Source organism: Lytechinus variegatus, chromosome 8 (assembly GCF_018143015.1).
Source record: "Lytechinus variegatus isolate NC3 chromosome 8, Lvar_3.0, whole genome shotgun sequence".
In the NCBI taxonomy this organism is placed as follows: domain Eukaryota; kingdom Metazoa; phylum Echinodermata; class Echinoidea; order Temnopleuroida; family Toxopneustidae; genus Lytechinus; species Lytechinus variegatus.
The window spans coordinates 33371269-33390103 of record NC_054747.1 but is presented as its reverse complement, the minus strand read 5'-3'; the positions used below and the strand labels follow the sequence as shown (position 1 = coordinate 33390103).

The window sequence follows — 18835 nt, the reverse complement described above, 5'->3', positions numbered from 1 at the left end:
TACGATATAATTCTATTCGCAAAAATCACCATGCAAATAGCCAATCGATTGTACTTTTTGGGTGAACAATACGGTTTAGTAAATACCCTCATCACACTTTATCCCGCTTTTAAATGAAAAATATTCGACCCACTATACGTACATTAGTATCACCCTTTGAAAAGAAGATATACACTAAGACTAATTTTGTACTCCTACAGACTACTTTATAATTATTTTTATATACAATGTTACAAAAATGATCATGGAAAGGAAACATGTAAATAAAATAGAATTGAATTCCACACGCTATAGATAGGGGGGATCATTTGAAATCAACTCCATATTCAACAAATATATATTATGTATATATATTTACATATATATATATATATATATATATATATATATATATATATATATATATATATATATACATATATATTAATAATGGTCGGTGGTGACGAAAGAAATGATGGGGAAAGACGAACCAGCTAACGTCAATATTTGAAAAATTATTTAGAAGGATAGGAAAAATATAGAAGTATGTGGGTTAAGACATTTATTCGTATTTCTTCCCTGTTATTATTTTCATTATGATCGAGGGACTCTCCTCTTGATGGGGAGGGGGTATCCAGTTGGACCACTCCATCAAGGTTTATTCCTACTCTTATACCAATAGTGCAGCAGGTTCTTAACGAGAAAGTGCGGTGACTCTCCTATTCACGAGGCCTCCATTCCTATTAAAGGAACGGAGTGTTTTCCTCTGCATCATAGCCATATCTTTATGCAACAGGGGAGGGGCAAGTTTACACACAGCGCAGACTTCATTCGCCGGCTCTGGGTGGATTCGAACCCACGACCTTTGGTTCGACATGCAGACGTTTTACCCACTGAACTAACTCGCTCACTATTCCTTTCCACCTCCCCTTTTTATCTTTTCTCCTCTTCTTTTATTTTGTTTACTATTTCTTACTGAGCTAAATCATAGTGCAAATCAAGTTATATCAAGTACGTAAAATGACAGGAGTAGGCATCTCCACATCTGCCCGGCCCACACGCGGAGTATGTGACTGGTTGAAACTTTCTGTCCACACAAGTAGAGTTTTCAAGGAATAGATACATCATACAATGGGCAATCATCTTCAAGAAAACGGTAAATTTTTAAGTACATTTGCAGCACTCCCTTACAAAATGTACCATTCACATACTGATTGCATTAAGTGATATCATGCTATGCAGTTAAGATTTTTTTTCCGAAGATTAAATGCCATACTTTTATTTAATACTTCGAAGTTACTTGTTTGTAGTGCACTCTAAAAATGAAGTGCCGACTTTGCACGTATAAAGAGCTTGTAGATTGTGTGCACTTCGGAGTGTTCATTTTCTAGTTCAAATTTGCAATTATACTAACTCAGCACCCCGAAATGCAGTCACTATACAAGCCCCTTTGAATTAGCACTTTACTTTCTAGAGTGTGTAATAAGTGGGCGCGTGCGTTGATGGGCGCGCGGGCAAATGATCTGCACTTCATGAGAACCTAGCGCTCTTACGCCATCCCAATTCCCAAAGGAACATAGTGTTATATCGTATCTGGATGAGAGGAAACGATCATTTCTATTTGAAAAAAAAATATCACTAAAACTATGTCCTTAAAGTATTAACATATTTTAAGTAATGCTGTTCGAACTTTCTGTCACGGAATATACTAGTGGATAAAAAACTGCTCCTTTCATTAGTTACTCAATTTGTACATGCATAAACGTTAAAAAGTAAAGGATAAGAAGATAATGGTCAATGGCTGCCTTCGGTATAAACCACGTTGTAATATGCCTCCCATCAAACAATAGGGAAGAAACATAGGTTACAAGGTTGAATAAAATTATCTTAAGGTTTATTTTCTTCCTTCTCCTTCTTCATCTTCCGCTTATTGAGGCAGAGTAGGATGATGAGCAATGCTGATGCAAATGTCTGTATGATCCCAAGGAGGATGAAGGATTGGTCATAACTTCCAAAGTGATCGAACAGCCAACCTGCAGTTAGAAAACAAGTTGAGATATCAAAAGTCATCAAATTTCAATTTCCTGGAGGAAAAAAAACAACTCTTAATCATATTCAAATCATTTAAATCAATAGTAATTTTAGCATAGAAACTCATGTATACTGCATTTCCGTGCTAAAAGTGCAGATCTTAAAGATAAATTCCAGTTTTGGTAACGATCTCAAAATGACTTTTTATAGAATCTAATATAATGACCACCCAAGTGTCTGTTTGTATGAATAAAAAATATGTGCCAAATGATTCTGGGAGAAATTGTGTAATTGCTGAGATATCAGCAAAATAAGCACGGATTCGGTCACTTCCGTAAGGGCTTTATTCCAGCAATAATAATACACTGTCCCACGTGTGCCTATCTGTGTTGGTGATCTTCAGTGCGAACGTTTTTCAGCGCAGATTTCAAGATTTCACAAAGTTCAGTTTATGTAACTGTACCAGATCTAGATCCTCGATTATATTTTGATAATTAAGCCTGGTTTTACAGAATTTCTCATGAAATCAGTGTTTACTGCAACTACTGGAATTTGTCTTTAATTAGTAGAACCAAGTAAATAGAATAAACAAATAGACATATTTCCATAACAGCAAAATTTCCTAGTCGTAGCTGACGAAAGAATTGCTTACCTATTGAAAACAAATCCATTAAAAAATGTCATGGAGTGTAAGTTCATGCTTGTAGCCTGGGATCTCATGAACCATGGAATCACCAAAAACCCACGATTCAAGTATGGCATTGTGCAATGATATCACTTCTATAACTGTCCACTGAAGCAGGAAATGATAAAATCACTATTAGGAAAAGCAAATATCCATGACCTTCCATCATTATGGCATCAAGAGTATTTCTTTATGTCATCTTCTTGTTTTCATTTTTTTTTGTCAAAAAAATCATCGGGGACATTATTTCAGTCACAAATATCATCAAATGAAATATTTGTCGAGAAAAGTGATAATAATTAATCATTTATGAATTTTGTATTGTCTTCGTATAAGTACGTTTTTCAGCAATTTTGGTCTGACATGCACTTAAATAATGCATCATTCCGCAAACGCATCACAAATGTGGTCTAAAAAGTATCGCGAGAGTTTAAGGTTCGGCGAGCGGCGCGGTAAAAAAATCGCGAACTGGAAATATTGCGAAAAATGTCGAGAGCGAGGGAGGGGGTGGGCTGAAAAGACCCCCGGGTAACTTAGGGGTATAGTAAATATGTAGGGCCATTTTTCGTAACCAAGATAATGAATTACGTGTAGTGTGGATGTGTATATACATTAGATATAATTGTGACGATCCCTATTTAAAGTAAATATGCAAAGCCCTAAGGCAAAGTTACAATTTTGTTCTCGTAACCCAGATGATTGTTTTATACATGTGACTGTGTGAGAAGTATAGGGGAAGGCGGGGTAAGTTGAGCATAGGGGCAAGTTGAGCCACCAGCCCCAGGCCAATAATGAATGAGTCAGACATTGTGGTGGTGTCATGTATTGATGACCCATAGCATAACTCCTAACCCCACCACATTGCTTTCAACTTTGAAACGAAAAGTAGTTTTTTAGAGGGAAAAATATGAGTTTCACCCAAAAAAGTAAAAAAGAGTGTGAAATAGATAAGTGCTTTATAAACACACACGTCTTTAAATATAATAAAGACATGACAACAACATTACATGTATTAGTCCAGGTATGGATCTTCATTCTTGTCATAGTCTTTTATATGATGGATGTATAATAAATGTTTGGATACAAAATTATTGCACTAAGTTCGGACTGGGGTAAGTTGAGCCAAACAGCATGGGGCAAGTTGAGACATGGTAATTCCTATGGTAATGTATCTTAAAAATCAAACAAACCATAAAAATCGATTGAAATGCTGGCTGAAAGGAGCAAATTTACATGAATGCTCTTTTCCTGTTAAAGGATGGTAGTATTTATAGAGAATTAGCAAGTGAAAAGACTTTAAACAAAAAATTGACATGCTGGTTCTCCCTTCATACATTTTGTACATAGTTTTTTGGCTCAACTTACCCCAGAAGGTGGCTCAAACTTACCCCATATATGGGGCAAGTTGAGCCATTTGACATCGTTTTTTTCAAAGGTCTTGATGACTTTCAGAGTTGGGATAGAAAGTTATATATAGGTGGAAAATATTTCAGAAGAATTAAATTTCAAGGCAAGGTACTTATTTCGACAAGATTATTATTCATATCAATTCTAACATGCAAAAAGCAAAAACTGTCACAACTTACCCCGCCTTCCCCTACATTGTACGATTTAGCATTCAGAGGAAAGCAGTAGTGTGGGTGCGAATACCAATTTTTATTTACCTGTTAAGATCTCTTAAAGATATTTTGCAGTATTCCAGGGCCCCATAACACAAAGGACAGATATTAAAAGCTATTTTTGAAAGAATTATTCTGATTGGTCTTTTGAGCGAAACGCGCATGCAACGAAAGTCTTGATTGGTCATTTCATTAAGCGATTAATCTCGAACCCTTGTCTAACGAGGTCCTGGTGATTGGAGTAGTATGTATATTCATATTTATATACCTGTGAGGAATCCAGCCGACATCCGTCCGATCCCAGCGAATCCGTACGACCAGCCAAGAGCATTAGGAAACCTTTCCATACCTATCGACTGTTTGATAACAACTACGGCAATAGGGAAGAACACACCGCTTGCAGCTCCATAGGTTAGAGAGGCTGCGATGAGGACACCATATGTATTCAACGCAGGGTCAAGCAACATAGGCAAAGCTGACATGAAGGAAGCTATAGTAAGAAGTTGAGCAGCAGTAAGTAGTTTATAGTCAACTATCAAACCGTGACCGGCCCGAGCGACAATGTTTGAGACACCGGCGACAGATGCTATAAAGGTGGCTTGGAGAGGAGCAATCCCCTTTTCCTGGGCGTGGGGAACGAGGTATATAAGCCAACCCATATAGACAAATCGCCCGCAGAATTGCACTATCATTAGAATGATAAAGTAGACGTCCTTGAATAGAGATAGGCCAAGAAGTGAGTAGCAACGTTCGGCCCTTGTCTCCGAAGGCTCGTTGTCGTCGTCATCGTCACTTTCTATATTTGCACATTTTTCGACATCAGTTACTGATCGTTCTTCTCCATTGCCTAAACACGCCTCGCTTTCCTCATATTTGTTTTCTGTTTCGATTTGCTTTATATGTTTTAGCTCAAAAGATTCGTTAGAGTGATACTGGTTTTCTTTAAAACCATTGTTCATCGGAATAGGTCTATCATCATCTTCATCTTCATCATCCTCCTCTGGGCCAAGATCACACATTATTCCTTTCGAAACATATTCTTTTTCGTCAACACAGTCGTCCGATTCAACCTCTACCGATTTATACTCCATCTTGTCTTTACGCCGTCTATCGGAACGTGTTACTTTGATTGGACGCAGGAGGGCGCCACACACACTGACATGGAAGCACAACGCCCCCATAATGAAGAGACCTCCTCGCCATCCATATGTGTCTATAAGGATCTGTGCTAATGGTGCTAGTACCAGGATTCCAACTCCAGATCCTGCGTACGATAGACCGTTGGCGAGACTGTATCTCTTTTCAAAGTAGTGTCCAACCATAGTTAGACTTGGTGTTAAAGCAAGTCCAAGCCCGATACCTGTGATCAAACGAAAAAATGTGGCATAATTTCAAGAACATCGTATTACAGACTCGATGATATATTTTGTATTGTTTTTCATAAAATCGAGTAATATAAATCGAAGTCTTATTTGCCGTCATATGACATTCTATACAATTGTGTTACTATCTTAACTATTTTACCCACTTTATATCCCACATGGGTACATTTTTCTAGCCGTTGTTCTTTAAACACGTTGATTTCAATAATTAAAGAAATAACAATTTGTGCCTGATGAAGTAGCAGTTGGTATGAAAAAACCCCACACTTAACATTTTTAAGCGATTCTCAAATAGCAAATATGGCATATCTCTTATGTTCAAACATTAGTTATGTTTGTTCTTTGTTATGCGGGGAATCGACAATACATTTTAATTATTCTTGAATCCTCCCTACTTTTACATCGAGGAGCACAAACTCTCTTACGCCATTACGCAGAGGGCGCGACTCGGACTTTTGTCGTGGTGCTGTGGTTCCAAGATTTGGTCAGAGCTACGACTTTGATAGTTGTAGCTACACCGCTGATAGAATAAAGCACCATTTATAAAGAGGCGCGTGAACTCAAGTACACCCCTCTCCTTACAAACAGGTTTTGCAATTTTCATTTTCGAAATGTGATGCCATCAAAACTTGCATTTGAACATTTTTTAATAACTCCATTTCGGTAGAACACGATAAAAACATCCATCTATCAAATGTGACATGAATTGGGACGCATGGTGGCTGTATGGTTGATGTTTTTTTCGTCATACTCGTTATAAACAAGTTTTGATATTCCTACGTAAGAAGTGTAATGCCATTAAAAGTGCATTACAACATTACGACTATACTTTGGTACATGCACGGTGGAAACACCCATATATCAAATATGACATGAACTGGGGCATAGCGACGATAAGGTGGATGTTTTTTTTATCATACTCCGCCGACATATGGTTACAAAAAGCTGAAATGCCCTCATAGGGAATTTTTGGTGACGAACATGTAATCACTTCTGATCTCTATGTCTGTGCATGGACCTACTCTAGTAGGTCCATGATCTGTGTGGATAGATATGTTTGAGCATTTTAGCATCCACTTCGCAGAAGCTTTCTGCAATAATAATTATTTTGAAAAGGCCCATCAAAACACAATGGACGGATAAGAAGTCATTGCCAAAAGTTGTGGACCCGAACAGCAAATCACCTTAAGATTCACACCGGACGAAAAATTTAATCTATGTCAATTTGTAGAGTCCATGACTACCATGACATAAATTTTGATTTACCGATTTTCTACAAAGGCTGCTTTGTTACGAAGGCCTTTTTTTTACATATAATAATCAGCGTTATAGAAAGCGCCTACGAAGTGAGTGCTAAAATGCCTTTACCTGACAGTGATAGACATAATGATAGCTGACTGACTTCAGTTGTACCAGCTGCCAGTATGAGGCCAGTGCCACCAAAGAATCCTCCAGCCATGGCGATGGGACGACAACCAAACCGTCTGCATAACGGACCACTAATCAAACCTGTACGAAATATGATACCAAATAAAATATAAAAAACAATGAGTTAATGGTCCCCAAACGGCATGAGTAAAAAGTTTTAAGGGAATTTTTCGAGGAAAGCAGAATTGACGGAATTTCATGGAAAATTCAATTTTTATCCAAGAAATATTGCATTACGGGAAAAAATTATGCAGTGAAAATCATGAAAATCAAAGCAATTACATTTAAACGGAACTGCGCATTTTTAGTAAAAAGGCTGCCAATGAAACACATTCCCATCTGCGTTTGTTTTATTTCTACCTAGGCATATGTTTGTCACGTTTTATCTGCCTGTAATTTACGTTTTCCTGAGCTTCTCCTTGTATACAATCGGTTTATCGCATGTCACCGGTTAAAAACACAAAACATGGACTTAGCCTTTAAGAAAACTAAGGTCCCTATAACAAGTAGAAATTTCCAAATCTTATCAAAAAAATAAACTTGAACATTCGTAGCAATGTAAAGAGAAAATGCATATTTTGTTCCTTTTCTACATTCTTACAGCGCTTACCAACGTTGTTTGTGTGTGCTTTTTAGAGTAAAGGCTAACATGTGCAAGTGATGTAAATCGTAAAAGAAAAAACCTTAAAGGAAATAATGCTGAATTTAGAATTCACCGAGTTCGTTAGGCTTATGGCAAGAACAGTGTCGACTCTAGCGAATAAAGCTGAGACTAAAAGGTGAATACGCGAAATATTTTTTTTATTTACACCGCTTACCCTCGTGGTCTGTGTGTGCTATTTAGAGCAAAGGCTAACATGTGCAAGTGGTGTAAATCTCAGAGGAAATCTAATGCTGAATTAGAATACACTGAGTTTTCTTGGAGGACAAGTCCACCCCAACAAAAACTTGATTTAAATAAAAAGAGAAACGTTCAACAGGCATAACACTGGAAATTTCATCAAAATCGCATGTAAAATAACAAAGTTATGGCATTTTAAACTTTCTCTTCATTTCACAAATCAGTGAAATGCACATCTCGGTCGGTATGCAAATGAGGAACTCATGACATCACTCACTCACTATTTTTTGTATTTTATTATATGAAATATTTTTATTTTATCGTCATTGTCATGTGAAATGGAGTTTTATTCCCCCCTGAACACGTGGAATTCCATTATTTCAACATTTTGTGCTTTAGGCAAGGAGGTCCTAATCGTCAAATTCGTAAATATTGAAATAGTGTATAATTTAAACAATAAGAAACAAAAGAAATAGTGAGTGAGTGACATCATCGACTCACTCATTTAGTTGTAACTGGCTCGTTCATATAACTATTTTGTTAAAAAATAAGCGAAAATTTGAAATGTCATAACTTTCTTACTTTATATCCGATTTTGATGAAATTTTCAGCATTGTGCTTGTCTGATTTTTCTCTATTGATTCAAATCAAAAATTTTTCGAGGTGGACTTGACCTTTAAGTTAATGACAAGAACAATTGAATAAAACTGAGAATAAAAATGAGTATCATAAAATATGTGATAGCTAGATATTCAAAGTTTATTGGAAACGAATTTCTGACGATTTCTTCGAGCAATGTCGCTTTTGAATTGAGGACCCAGAAGCAAAAGAGGAATCTGATTTGTGTTTAATGGGTAGCCAATGTAGGGAATGTGGAAAAGAAGTGATGCAATCTCCGGGAGTGGCAATGCTTTGGATAGTAGGGGGAGGGCAACCTTAAAGTTACTTTATTTTTTTCAATTGCATAATTATGGGTTTTGAAAAGTTAAACCACACCAATACTCCCTCTTTTAATTATCTGATTTTGTTATTCTGTCTTCTTTCCCTGTTTCATCCCCCTATCTTGCCACTATGATTATGATGGCTGCCTTCGACACTATACACAGTAAAACATTGTAAAAAAATGAAGTGCTAATCTAGCACTTACAGTGATTGTATAGTGACTGCACTACACGTGCTGATTTTCTAGTTCAAATTTAAACTAGAAAATCAGCACTCGTAGTGCAGCCAATACAAGCGCTGTAAGTGCTAAATTATCACTTCATTTTTTACAGTGTACGTTTAACAGGACACCTTTCTTTGTACCTGGAAAATCAGCAAACGTGACGCACAAAGAACTAATCCAACCAATCAGAGACGTCGATATCCAGTGGAGGGAGCGTGGAATAGGAGTGAATTAATACCGGGGGTCGCAATGCTTGTAATAGGAGGGGGCGACCTAAAATCGACCTTATTTTTTTCAATTGCATAATATGGGTTTTAAAAAATTAAACCACATCAACTTAGACTCCCTCTTTGAATGATCTGATTTTGTCCCCCCCCCCCCGTTTAATCCCCCTTCTTGGCTCTTTTTGATGGCTGCCTTCGACACTTATACATTTGACAGGACACCTTTCTTTTGTACCTGTAAAATCAGCAAACGTGACGCAGAGAGAACTAATCCAACCAATCAGAGACGTCGATACATCGAAGTATGTTCGAAAAGTTGGCAGGAAAACACCAAGGCACTTGGCAATACCTTCTCTGAAGATGAGCGTGCAGTGAGCTGCCAACAAGATGAACCATCCATAACCTAATCAACGAAGAATAAAATAGACAAAAAAGTCTTTAGATAAGTTCACAGGCCACGTTTGAGCCCAATTTGTTACATTAACACTTCAAATTTAAGAGCAATCAGAGCAAATTTTACAACCAATATAATTAAAATCCATTATGATTCATTTTACAATTCTGTTGACGTGTATCCTAACTCCTATTGGAAAGTTTGACTAGACTAGATCTGAACGTCCTGCTAGTAGGACAAGGTGAAAAGAGAAAGAGAGAGGGGACTGATGCATTGGTGCCTGAGTGAGTGTTGGGTTTTTCCCAGCAGATAACTACTAACGTATAAATCTAAACCAAACTTGGACATGCTTTAAAGACCAGAAATGAAATTTTAGCCTTTGGTCAATTTTAACCGTTTTTGTCAAAATGCAGCCAATAATAGCCTCTGTGGCGATAAATGTCCTCATAAAATAATTTTGAAAAAAATACAAAATGTTGTCAAATTCATGTTTGAACAATGCGAAAATTAGAAATCTTCCACTCATTATTTGTGTGCTATAATTCAGGGAACTTATGGATTATTAGCAATGTTATTCGTTCCCTAAAGTTACGATATGCATTATCTTTTCAAATTCCTACCTCCATCGGTTGCCGGAGGTTTATTTTCGGATGACCTCGGATCCTTCCCTGACGACCTTTGAACTCTGCTCCCGTTCTGCGCGTGCGGACTGACTTCCTGTGTTTTGGAATGACCGTTTGTGATTGGTTCAGGCTCGTCTTCATGGTAGGGGACAATATCTTGTGAGGAATCGGAAGGCGGGAGTTTTGAGTATTTGGTGAATCCTCTGTGAAGAAAAGAAAGGAAAAAATAGGTCAAAAAACGTATATATAGACATAAATATATATATTTGGCGGTATTATTGGAGGATTTCACACACAAAGAAAATTGAAAATTGGATCATACTTCTTTTCTCAATCATTTGCATGCAAGCGGAAACAAAAATCGCAAAGCAGCAACGCGGCAAGCTCGCGACCGGAGATTGGCTCCGATTCAAAGAGCTTGCCCACACGATAACACTTATTTATATTGCACACATACAGACACAGTTGTTCTTATTTAACTTTTATTTAATTCTTTGGATTCTATAGACCATTTTAAGTTTATAATTTACGTTATTTTGAGGCATTTGGAGCTGTAATAATCTGTAGTTTTTCTTTATTATTCTTATATTATACTGTTTCGGATTCTGCAAGTTTTACGATTATACAGAAATGCAATGATTCAAAATATACCGAATCTATCTTTCAGTGTATAAACTTAACATTATAAAATGGTTACTTTATTTATATTTTTCGAAGAAAAGGAAGAACAATGACTGATGATACAATGATGATGGGTACTGGCAGAAAGTTGTTCCTCAAAAATCTGTGTGCACCAAATAGGTAATCTAGCTTAGCCGGGTAACGATAGCAGGGCCAGCTGGGAGAACCGTTTTCGGAACTGAAGTGGCTACCCTGGGTAAATATACCTTAATTATTATTATCATACTATTTTTATTATTATTACTATTAAATAGACCCATATAACCGATCAGCACACAAGTGAGATATCTTCCTCAGGACATACCCCATCCTCTATTTGCTTCATATCTAGGCATGTATTACATTAAAGAGAAATGCCAGTAGGTGCAGTAAACACTGATTTCATGAGAAAGTCTGTAAAACCAGGCTTAATTGTCAGTATATCATCGAGGATCTAGATCTGGTACAGTTACATAAACTGAACTTTGTGAAATCTTGAAATCTACGCTGAAAAATGTTCACACTGAAGATCACCAACACAGATAGGCACACGTGGGACAGTGCATTATTATTGCTGGAATAAAGACCGGAAGTGACCGAATCCACGCTTATTTTGCTTATTTCTCAGCAATTACACAATTTCTTCCAGAATCCTTTGGCACATATTTTTTATTCATACAAACAGACACTTGGGTGGTCATTATATTAGATTCTGCAAAAAGTCATTTTGAGATCGTTACCAATACTGGAATTTATCTTTAATATTTTAATTTGGAGGTTAAAAAACTGAAAGGGAATAATAGTTGTCGGTATTCAAAATCAACACTCATTCTAGCAAGGCAATCCCTGCCTACATGCATCGACCTTACCAAGGGTTCGCTCAGCTTTTCCTCTCGATCCGCTGTTGTTGTTTCTTTTATTATCGGCCGAATCCACGCGTGAACTTTGTCCACTTTGATGCCATATGTACTCACACAAACCACAATAATATAACAAATACCATCGATTCATATCACCAGCAACGATCATTTGTGGTGTTCATCGGTGCATAGGCGTACAGTGAACTCCTTTTGTTCGTTTTGATTTATGATCATGGAATGACGAATATTCGAAACATGGAACCATACTGGAAGGGAGGTGTATTGTTTTGTAAATAAAAACTGTTCCTTTAGGTGACACGCATGATAGCGGTTCTACCTCATTCTTCTTACCTTGAACTTGGTAAACAAGCAAAATATAGGGTCAACGAATGGAGGTGAAGGTAAATTGCCAATTCGTCTACTCATCACAATGGTCTACCCTCATTTAGTATATGGTATAATGCACTCCGCCCATCAACATTTCGTCTAAAACCCATTTGGTTCTACTATCATTTCGTCTAATCACCAATTTGTTTATGACCATATTGTTTCATATTTTTGGGTTTACCACATAATAATATGCCTTGTTGGTAGAAGTAAGGTAATATAATCAAGAATGTAAATCCACTGATATTCATGTAAGACTTTTTTTTCATTTATTCATTTTTCAACACATGGGCTGGATAGCCCTCTTCAGCCTAACGGCTGTTCTTCTGAGGGGTCGAGACTAGCAGGAATAACGTATGTTGTGCATTTTTTACCCAATGGAAACGATTAGTCTGATCATGAATACACAGGCCGAAACAACTCTGAAACAATGTTTCACACTGTTTTCACGCGTTTATTTAACTGCGCTAAATTGGACAAGTAATTGAAATCAATATATTAAGACATATATGTATATATGTATGTATATATATATATATATATATATATATATATATATATATATATATATATATATATATATATACATATATAAATTAATCTGTTAATGAATAGATGAATAAATGAATGGACAACAAAGTATGAAATGAATAAATAGATGCACAATTTAGTAAACAAATTCGTAAACTAAATGAAAAGAAATTAGCAATAACAAAATGGAATAAGATTTAAAACGCCAGCAAGTCTTGATTGTAAAATGAAATAGACCGTTTACAATCGCAAATGAAATAGCCATTGGTTTGATAAAAGTCATTCATAATCAATTGAGAATATAAATTTGTTATCACATGGAGGTCTATATATTATAAATTAACTCATTTCGTTTTGTGAGATTAACAATGCACAGACAAATATAATCTACCATCGCACACCACCAAAATATGTTAACATAACAAATTTGTGTATATAGTGTATTTTGCTGGTAAGTTCATTTTTCGGACATGAATAGATAGCTGAAAGGCAAGATATATATTTAGATAGATATGTGTATTTTTCCTTATTATATTGTGACAGTTTTTAGACTTTACTTTTCTAGATTTAATACTTGAAGATGTGGCTTTTTGGTGACCAACGCTGCACAATTTTTATGTGTTCTCTTTTGTTCTTTGATTTCTTGCAGAAAGAACTTCAACAAAGATTATACCCGATCCATTCAGAAATAGTCTCGTTATTTATTTGTAACAGATCATTAAGCATGCTGAACATATCAAAGCTACTTGTTTGTCAAAGGCCTGGTCACACCATAGAGGTATTCACATCGCCCGAGTGTTGTTGGAGCGGTCGTGGAGCGGTAGGGAAAGAGGGTCGAATTTCGCTCTCAAAATTGGGGAAAACAAAAATCGAAAAAAAAAAAATCGAAAATGGTGAACGGTAGCGAGCGGTGATGATTTTTTTCTCTCCGCTCCTCGACCGCTCCAACAACGCTCGGGCGGTGTGACCAGGCCTTTAAGAAGGGACTAGACCAGCCATTGTTCAAAAGCGTTGTAATGTCTAAGCCTAAAAAGATGTTGGGATGAGGTTATCAAGTAGGATATCACACGTAATTAATCCTGTTCAAAACTGGTAAACAGTGATATTTTTTTTTTCATTTTTTTTTCTTCTTCTCTCTCTCTTAATTTAATGATTTCTAATCTGTCTATTTTGCATGTTCTACATTGTAAAGCGCTTTGGTATGATTTCATGAAAAGCGCTATATAAGTACACTTGCTATTTAACAATGCTGATGGTCAGATACAATTCCAGGTGAGAATTTTCATAGTGTGCCTCACATGACATCCTGTCAGTATAAGCAATCCATTGGTTTTCACTCACTACCAAAATTAATTTCAATTGCAAATCTAGTAAACAATGAAGTTATAAAACTATGTTGACTCAAAGTTATAACCAGGAAATATCAAATTTGAAATATGTTACAATTTAGCAGATATACATGTATTTCTAAGTTGTAAAAGAACATTATTCCCATTATGACAAATGCTTGGTGTACTGCCCTAGAGCATTGAAAATTTGACATGTGATCATATTTTCAGCTAAAACTTTCTTATAAATTGGAAACATCTAATTGAAATATTTGCTGTAATTATCAGTGGTAAATAGGGTGTATAAAATATATTTTAGTACCATACTGACTGGGCAGGTTTTGGTTTGGTAAGGACAATTTAAAATATTGAGTCTGCTATCTATCCTACAAACTTGATATTGGATTGACAAAAAAAACTTTGAAAACAAACAGATGATTTGTATATTATTTCATTTTACATACATAGGTTGGATCCAGGGGGCGACACGCTTGTCAGATGGGTCATTGATAATTCCCTGAACACCGCAGACATGGCAGATGTGATCTGATTTGGTGACATGACAGTTGAATCGGTAGTGACTGGATTTTAATAGTGTGCCCTGGTTTTGAACTGTTGAAGTAACCAAACTAAAAACATCTTCTGAGAACTCTAGACTGCAATTCTGATGATAAAACTCTGTCTACACTTGTGAAAAATGTGAAGGAGTTGGCTCTGCCTCATGGCCTTTCCGGGATCAGGGCTCTCATGTAACTTTTTCTTTATTTTCTAGCTGGGTAACTGATACCAATATTAATTTTCTTGTGATTTTGACTTCGAAATAAGTTTAGTTTTAATTTTGATAGGACTTTCAAATCTGGTTTCAGCTTTAGAGCAGTGTATTATATAATGAAACTGTACAGCTTCAACTACTTTGTGCTTTTATAGTGATACAATTATGAAGTCCTTTAAATATATTTTATACATATACAGTCAAATATAAATTTCAGAATAGTCATCATCTGCTATACTTACATGTGTAAATTGCTTATACAAATCGTCCACATATGGATGCAAAAGAATTACCCTTTTTTCATTTGTTTGGCATGTTTTTATTTTTCTTGGTGCTATCCTAAACAGAAATGTTGCATACATGTATTTCTACATTAAAAAAATAGAATGTTACTAGCTGTATTGTGCTTAAATGTATTGTGTTAATACTTTATACTCTCTAATAATAACAGTTATACAATTTAGACTGACATGTATTGTGAAACTCGATAGTTGCATGATATATTACTAATAAGGATGTTAGGGTGAAAATCAGCTAGGTTTTTTGAATTCATTTTCAAAAGCCAAATGTGTTAATACAGACACCCCACCCTTCCAAGAGGTAATGTTTTATCGGTTTATCAGGGGTGTGAGAATTCTGACGCTGATTTTAGTTATTTTTGCTTTTTATTTTAAGCTTGATATCCCCCCTTTCTGTATGAAAGTTTGAGAACTCATTCAATTTAATCCTCCAACTCTCTATAAAATTGTCAGGTCTTTATTTGTCATCACTCACATACCTGGTTCATGCAGTTCTATAGTGGATGTATCATCATTTTATTCCAGAATATCCAACTGTTAAATTTTGTTAATGTTATTCAAGAAAGAAATAATACATGATAAGTTTTAGCTTGAGGTTAAAGATACACTACAGCACATGTTTTTCTGTCTATTTGTAGTAAGAATTCTACTCTTTTTTACCCACTAGTTCAAAGACGTTATTTGCTAAAATCATAAAGACAATTTTTGTAAAGTTTTCAGATTTGGAAGGAACTAATGTGTATTTTGATATATCTTCCTGTTTTGGACTCTGACAATTTGCAATTAAAAAAGCAAGTGTTAAATTTGAAAATGTATTGATGAGTGTATTTAGCCAATAACTTGAGAATGATGGAAAAAATACAAATCTACTTAGTCATTCGTATTTTTTTTATCATTGCATTTTATTGCTTTTGTCGCTGTCGTTTGTGATTTTGATTATAAATTTGTTAAAAATGATCCTGTTTGATATGACCGTAAATTATTGATTTAAAATTATATTTACTTCTTGACCTTACATGTTCCTTCTGTTAGCACTATTTGACTTTTTAGTCCTTGACAGTGTGTGAAAAGATGAAATAACTCTCAAGGCAATTATGTCGACTGATTTAATTATAACATTTTCTCTATAAAAAATGCCAAAGAGTAGTGAATGTAATAAGTAATGTTGACTATGTTACTTCTATTTTGAGGGAAAAGAAATATGCCATTTTACTTGTATATGTGTATGTCAATACAAATATACATTAGAAAATACAACTTTCCTGCACCACTAGCATTGATTATATTCCAGTATTCTCGTGATTGAAAGTTTATTCATTTGTCATTGGAATGTTTTGAATGTAGAATTTGGTACATGTTAGCAATTCTGTTTTTCTAAATGTGGCATTCACAGACTAGGATTGCTGATTGTGTTAAGCAGTGTATGATATACAAATAAATATACTGTTGCATATATTCAAGTTTTATTCAATGTATAAATTGACAAAATTATGTCAATGTGTACCTGGTGGATTATTTCCTACACATTTCACAGCGCATATATTAGATTAATTGTAATAATTATGAATGTCGATGTGTTTGTCACTAGAGGTTATGATCCTATATATTATTGAAATAAATATTTTGTCAAAAATATATCTACATTGTTAACATTATAGGGAGTTGATATTTTAATGAATCTATTAAGCATACCTTTTATCGAAATGATTGATATGAAAAAAAATGTTATACTTTACTTTTCTATTAGTCACTTGCTGCTATGATTTAATGTTATAGAATTAAAAGTGTTCTTCTAAATTTATTCACATTGCTAACTCTGTAGAATTTATTTTATGTAGTTAGTATTTTCAATGATTTATGACAAGTCATAACTCTTAATTTGCATGAAAAGGTATTTTAATAGGATTTTCAGGAGAGAATGCATGACCATTGTGATAAAGGAAAAAATGGAGTAGAGAGAGATCGAGAGAGAGGGGGGGGGGGGGGGCAAGAGTGATATGTAACTCGAAATTTGCTCGCTTTATTTTGACAAATTCTTACTCTTATTATTTTTTTTTTGGGGGGGGGCAATCTTAATTTTACTTATTCTTGTTGCCCTTTGACAAGTTAGTTCCACATTAATACCATTTTCGCAGTAATTAAATCTCAAAGAATAATGTTGAATCATAACTAGGCCTTAACAGAGAATACCTTTTACACAAATAGACAACATTTAAGAGACACTCAATCGGGATTTCATTTTATGAAGGGTGTAAGGAAGTTAAACCAACAAAAGTTTATGATGTTGAATTTTCAATTTCCCAACGGAGCCAGAGCACACAAAGGGAATATAGTTATACTTTTTATAAATTTACAAAGACAAAAGACAATTTGACTATTGTAGTCACATTTTTCATGACCTGTTATACCAAGCTTTCGTATTTCAGTGATAAAATAGGCCTAAGAATTTAAAACGTGTGTCTATTGGGCTTCCCTTTTATTACGAGAAAAAAAAAGAAAATGGTATTTGAAGTTATTTTTTTACTTATAAGCGGGAGCTGCAGGCCCTATTGATCTCACATTTAGGATTAATTTTGTTTGCAATTGCAAATTAAGAGTTTATGTAGATCTAAAACCTATCTATGGAATTGCATCCACAAGGCTATGCGTGGGACTAAGGCGGAGCCTCTACGCGTCACTTCGTAAAAACAAAATTGAAGCGCGTCCTTGAATTTAGGATTTTCACGAAGTGACGGTTATGTGTGCGGAGCACTATCCGTCATTTCGTGAGAATAAATCTAAGCGCGTCCCGTAATATTTTTTTTTCACGAAAATATGGTTCTATTTATATCTCTATATCTTCTTAAATAATAAAGGAAAATAAAAATGATTGGAACTGAAGATTGTCTAGAATATGCCCTTTACGAAAATATGATATTTATTCACCCTGCATACATCAAAGAGTTTGAGATCGAGGTCTAAACCTTTGCAAGCGATTTACTCAAAACTAGCTTTTTAAAAGTTACGCGCTTATCCGTCACTTCGTGAAAACAGGGACGAATTATCATATACATGATATAACAAATGATACATTTCGTTTGCAATCACGTTTTTATTCATTAATACTTCACTCAAAGAACACAATTACCTGCAATGTAGTGCTCACTTTGGGGAAAATGATTGTTCCCCATCGTACATAAAAGAGTTAAAAGGAGTCTATGGCGGCCATTTTGAATATATAGCAAATAAAGTAGTCTGTCACAAATCTTTTTTAGAGAGTGTTTCACTCCTGCACCACGATTACATAGATTTACTAAACAATGCGCGGGCAATTTACACATTCTCGTCATCATCTCTCCTCGTTATTTTTCGTACAGTCATCATTTAATGTTTTATGTTATTGATTTCATATTTTGGTCTATTTCTTCCTCTCTGTAGGCCACTATTATTATTTTAAGTATAAAATTTACTATCATTTAATGATTTCATTCGAGGGTCCACGATGTACAAGCACAGCTTCACAATGGACATTCTTATTTCATTTCCACACACATTTATATGCCACAATTATATTGACGTATTTTCTTAAGGTTGCAAGTGTATTCAATGTATTTAAATATGACTACAGACACTTGTATAGATAAATTA

General features: G+C 35.2%; 1 protein-coding gene across 2 annotated transcripts in view; it reads right to left on the bottom strand.

Annotated features, from left to right (window-relative positions):
• Nucleotides 1-404: 404 nt before the first annotated feature.
• Nucleotides 405-18835, bottom strand: part of LOC121420396 (monocarboxylate transporter 3-like) — a 35420-nt gene continuing 16989 nt past the window's right edge. For both annotated transcript variants that reach the window (XM_041615007.1, XM_041615008.1), the window contains exons 2-6: nt 10369-10574; nt 9590-9757; nt 7065-7205; nt 4583-5674; nt 405-2012 (exon numbers count right to left, since the gene is read on the bottom strand). In XM_041615007.1, coding sequence (XP_041470941.1) covers nt 1867-2012; nt 4583-5674; nt 7065-7205; nt 9590-9757; nt 10369-10574 — 1753 coding nt within the window. In that variant the 3' untranslated portion in view covers nt 405-1866. The remainder of the gene's footprint in view (nt 2013-4582; nt 5675-7064; nt 7206-9589; nt 9758-10368; nt 10575-18835) is intronic.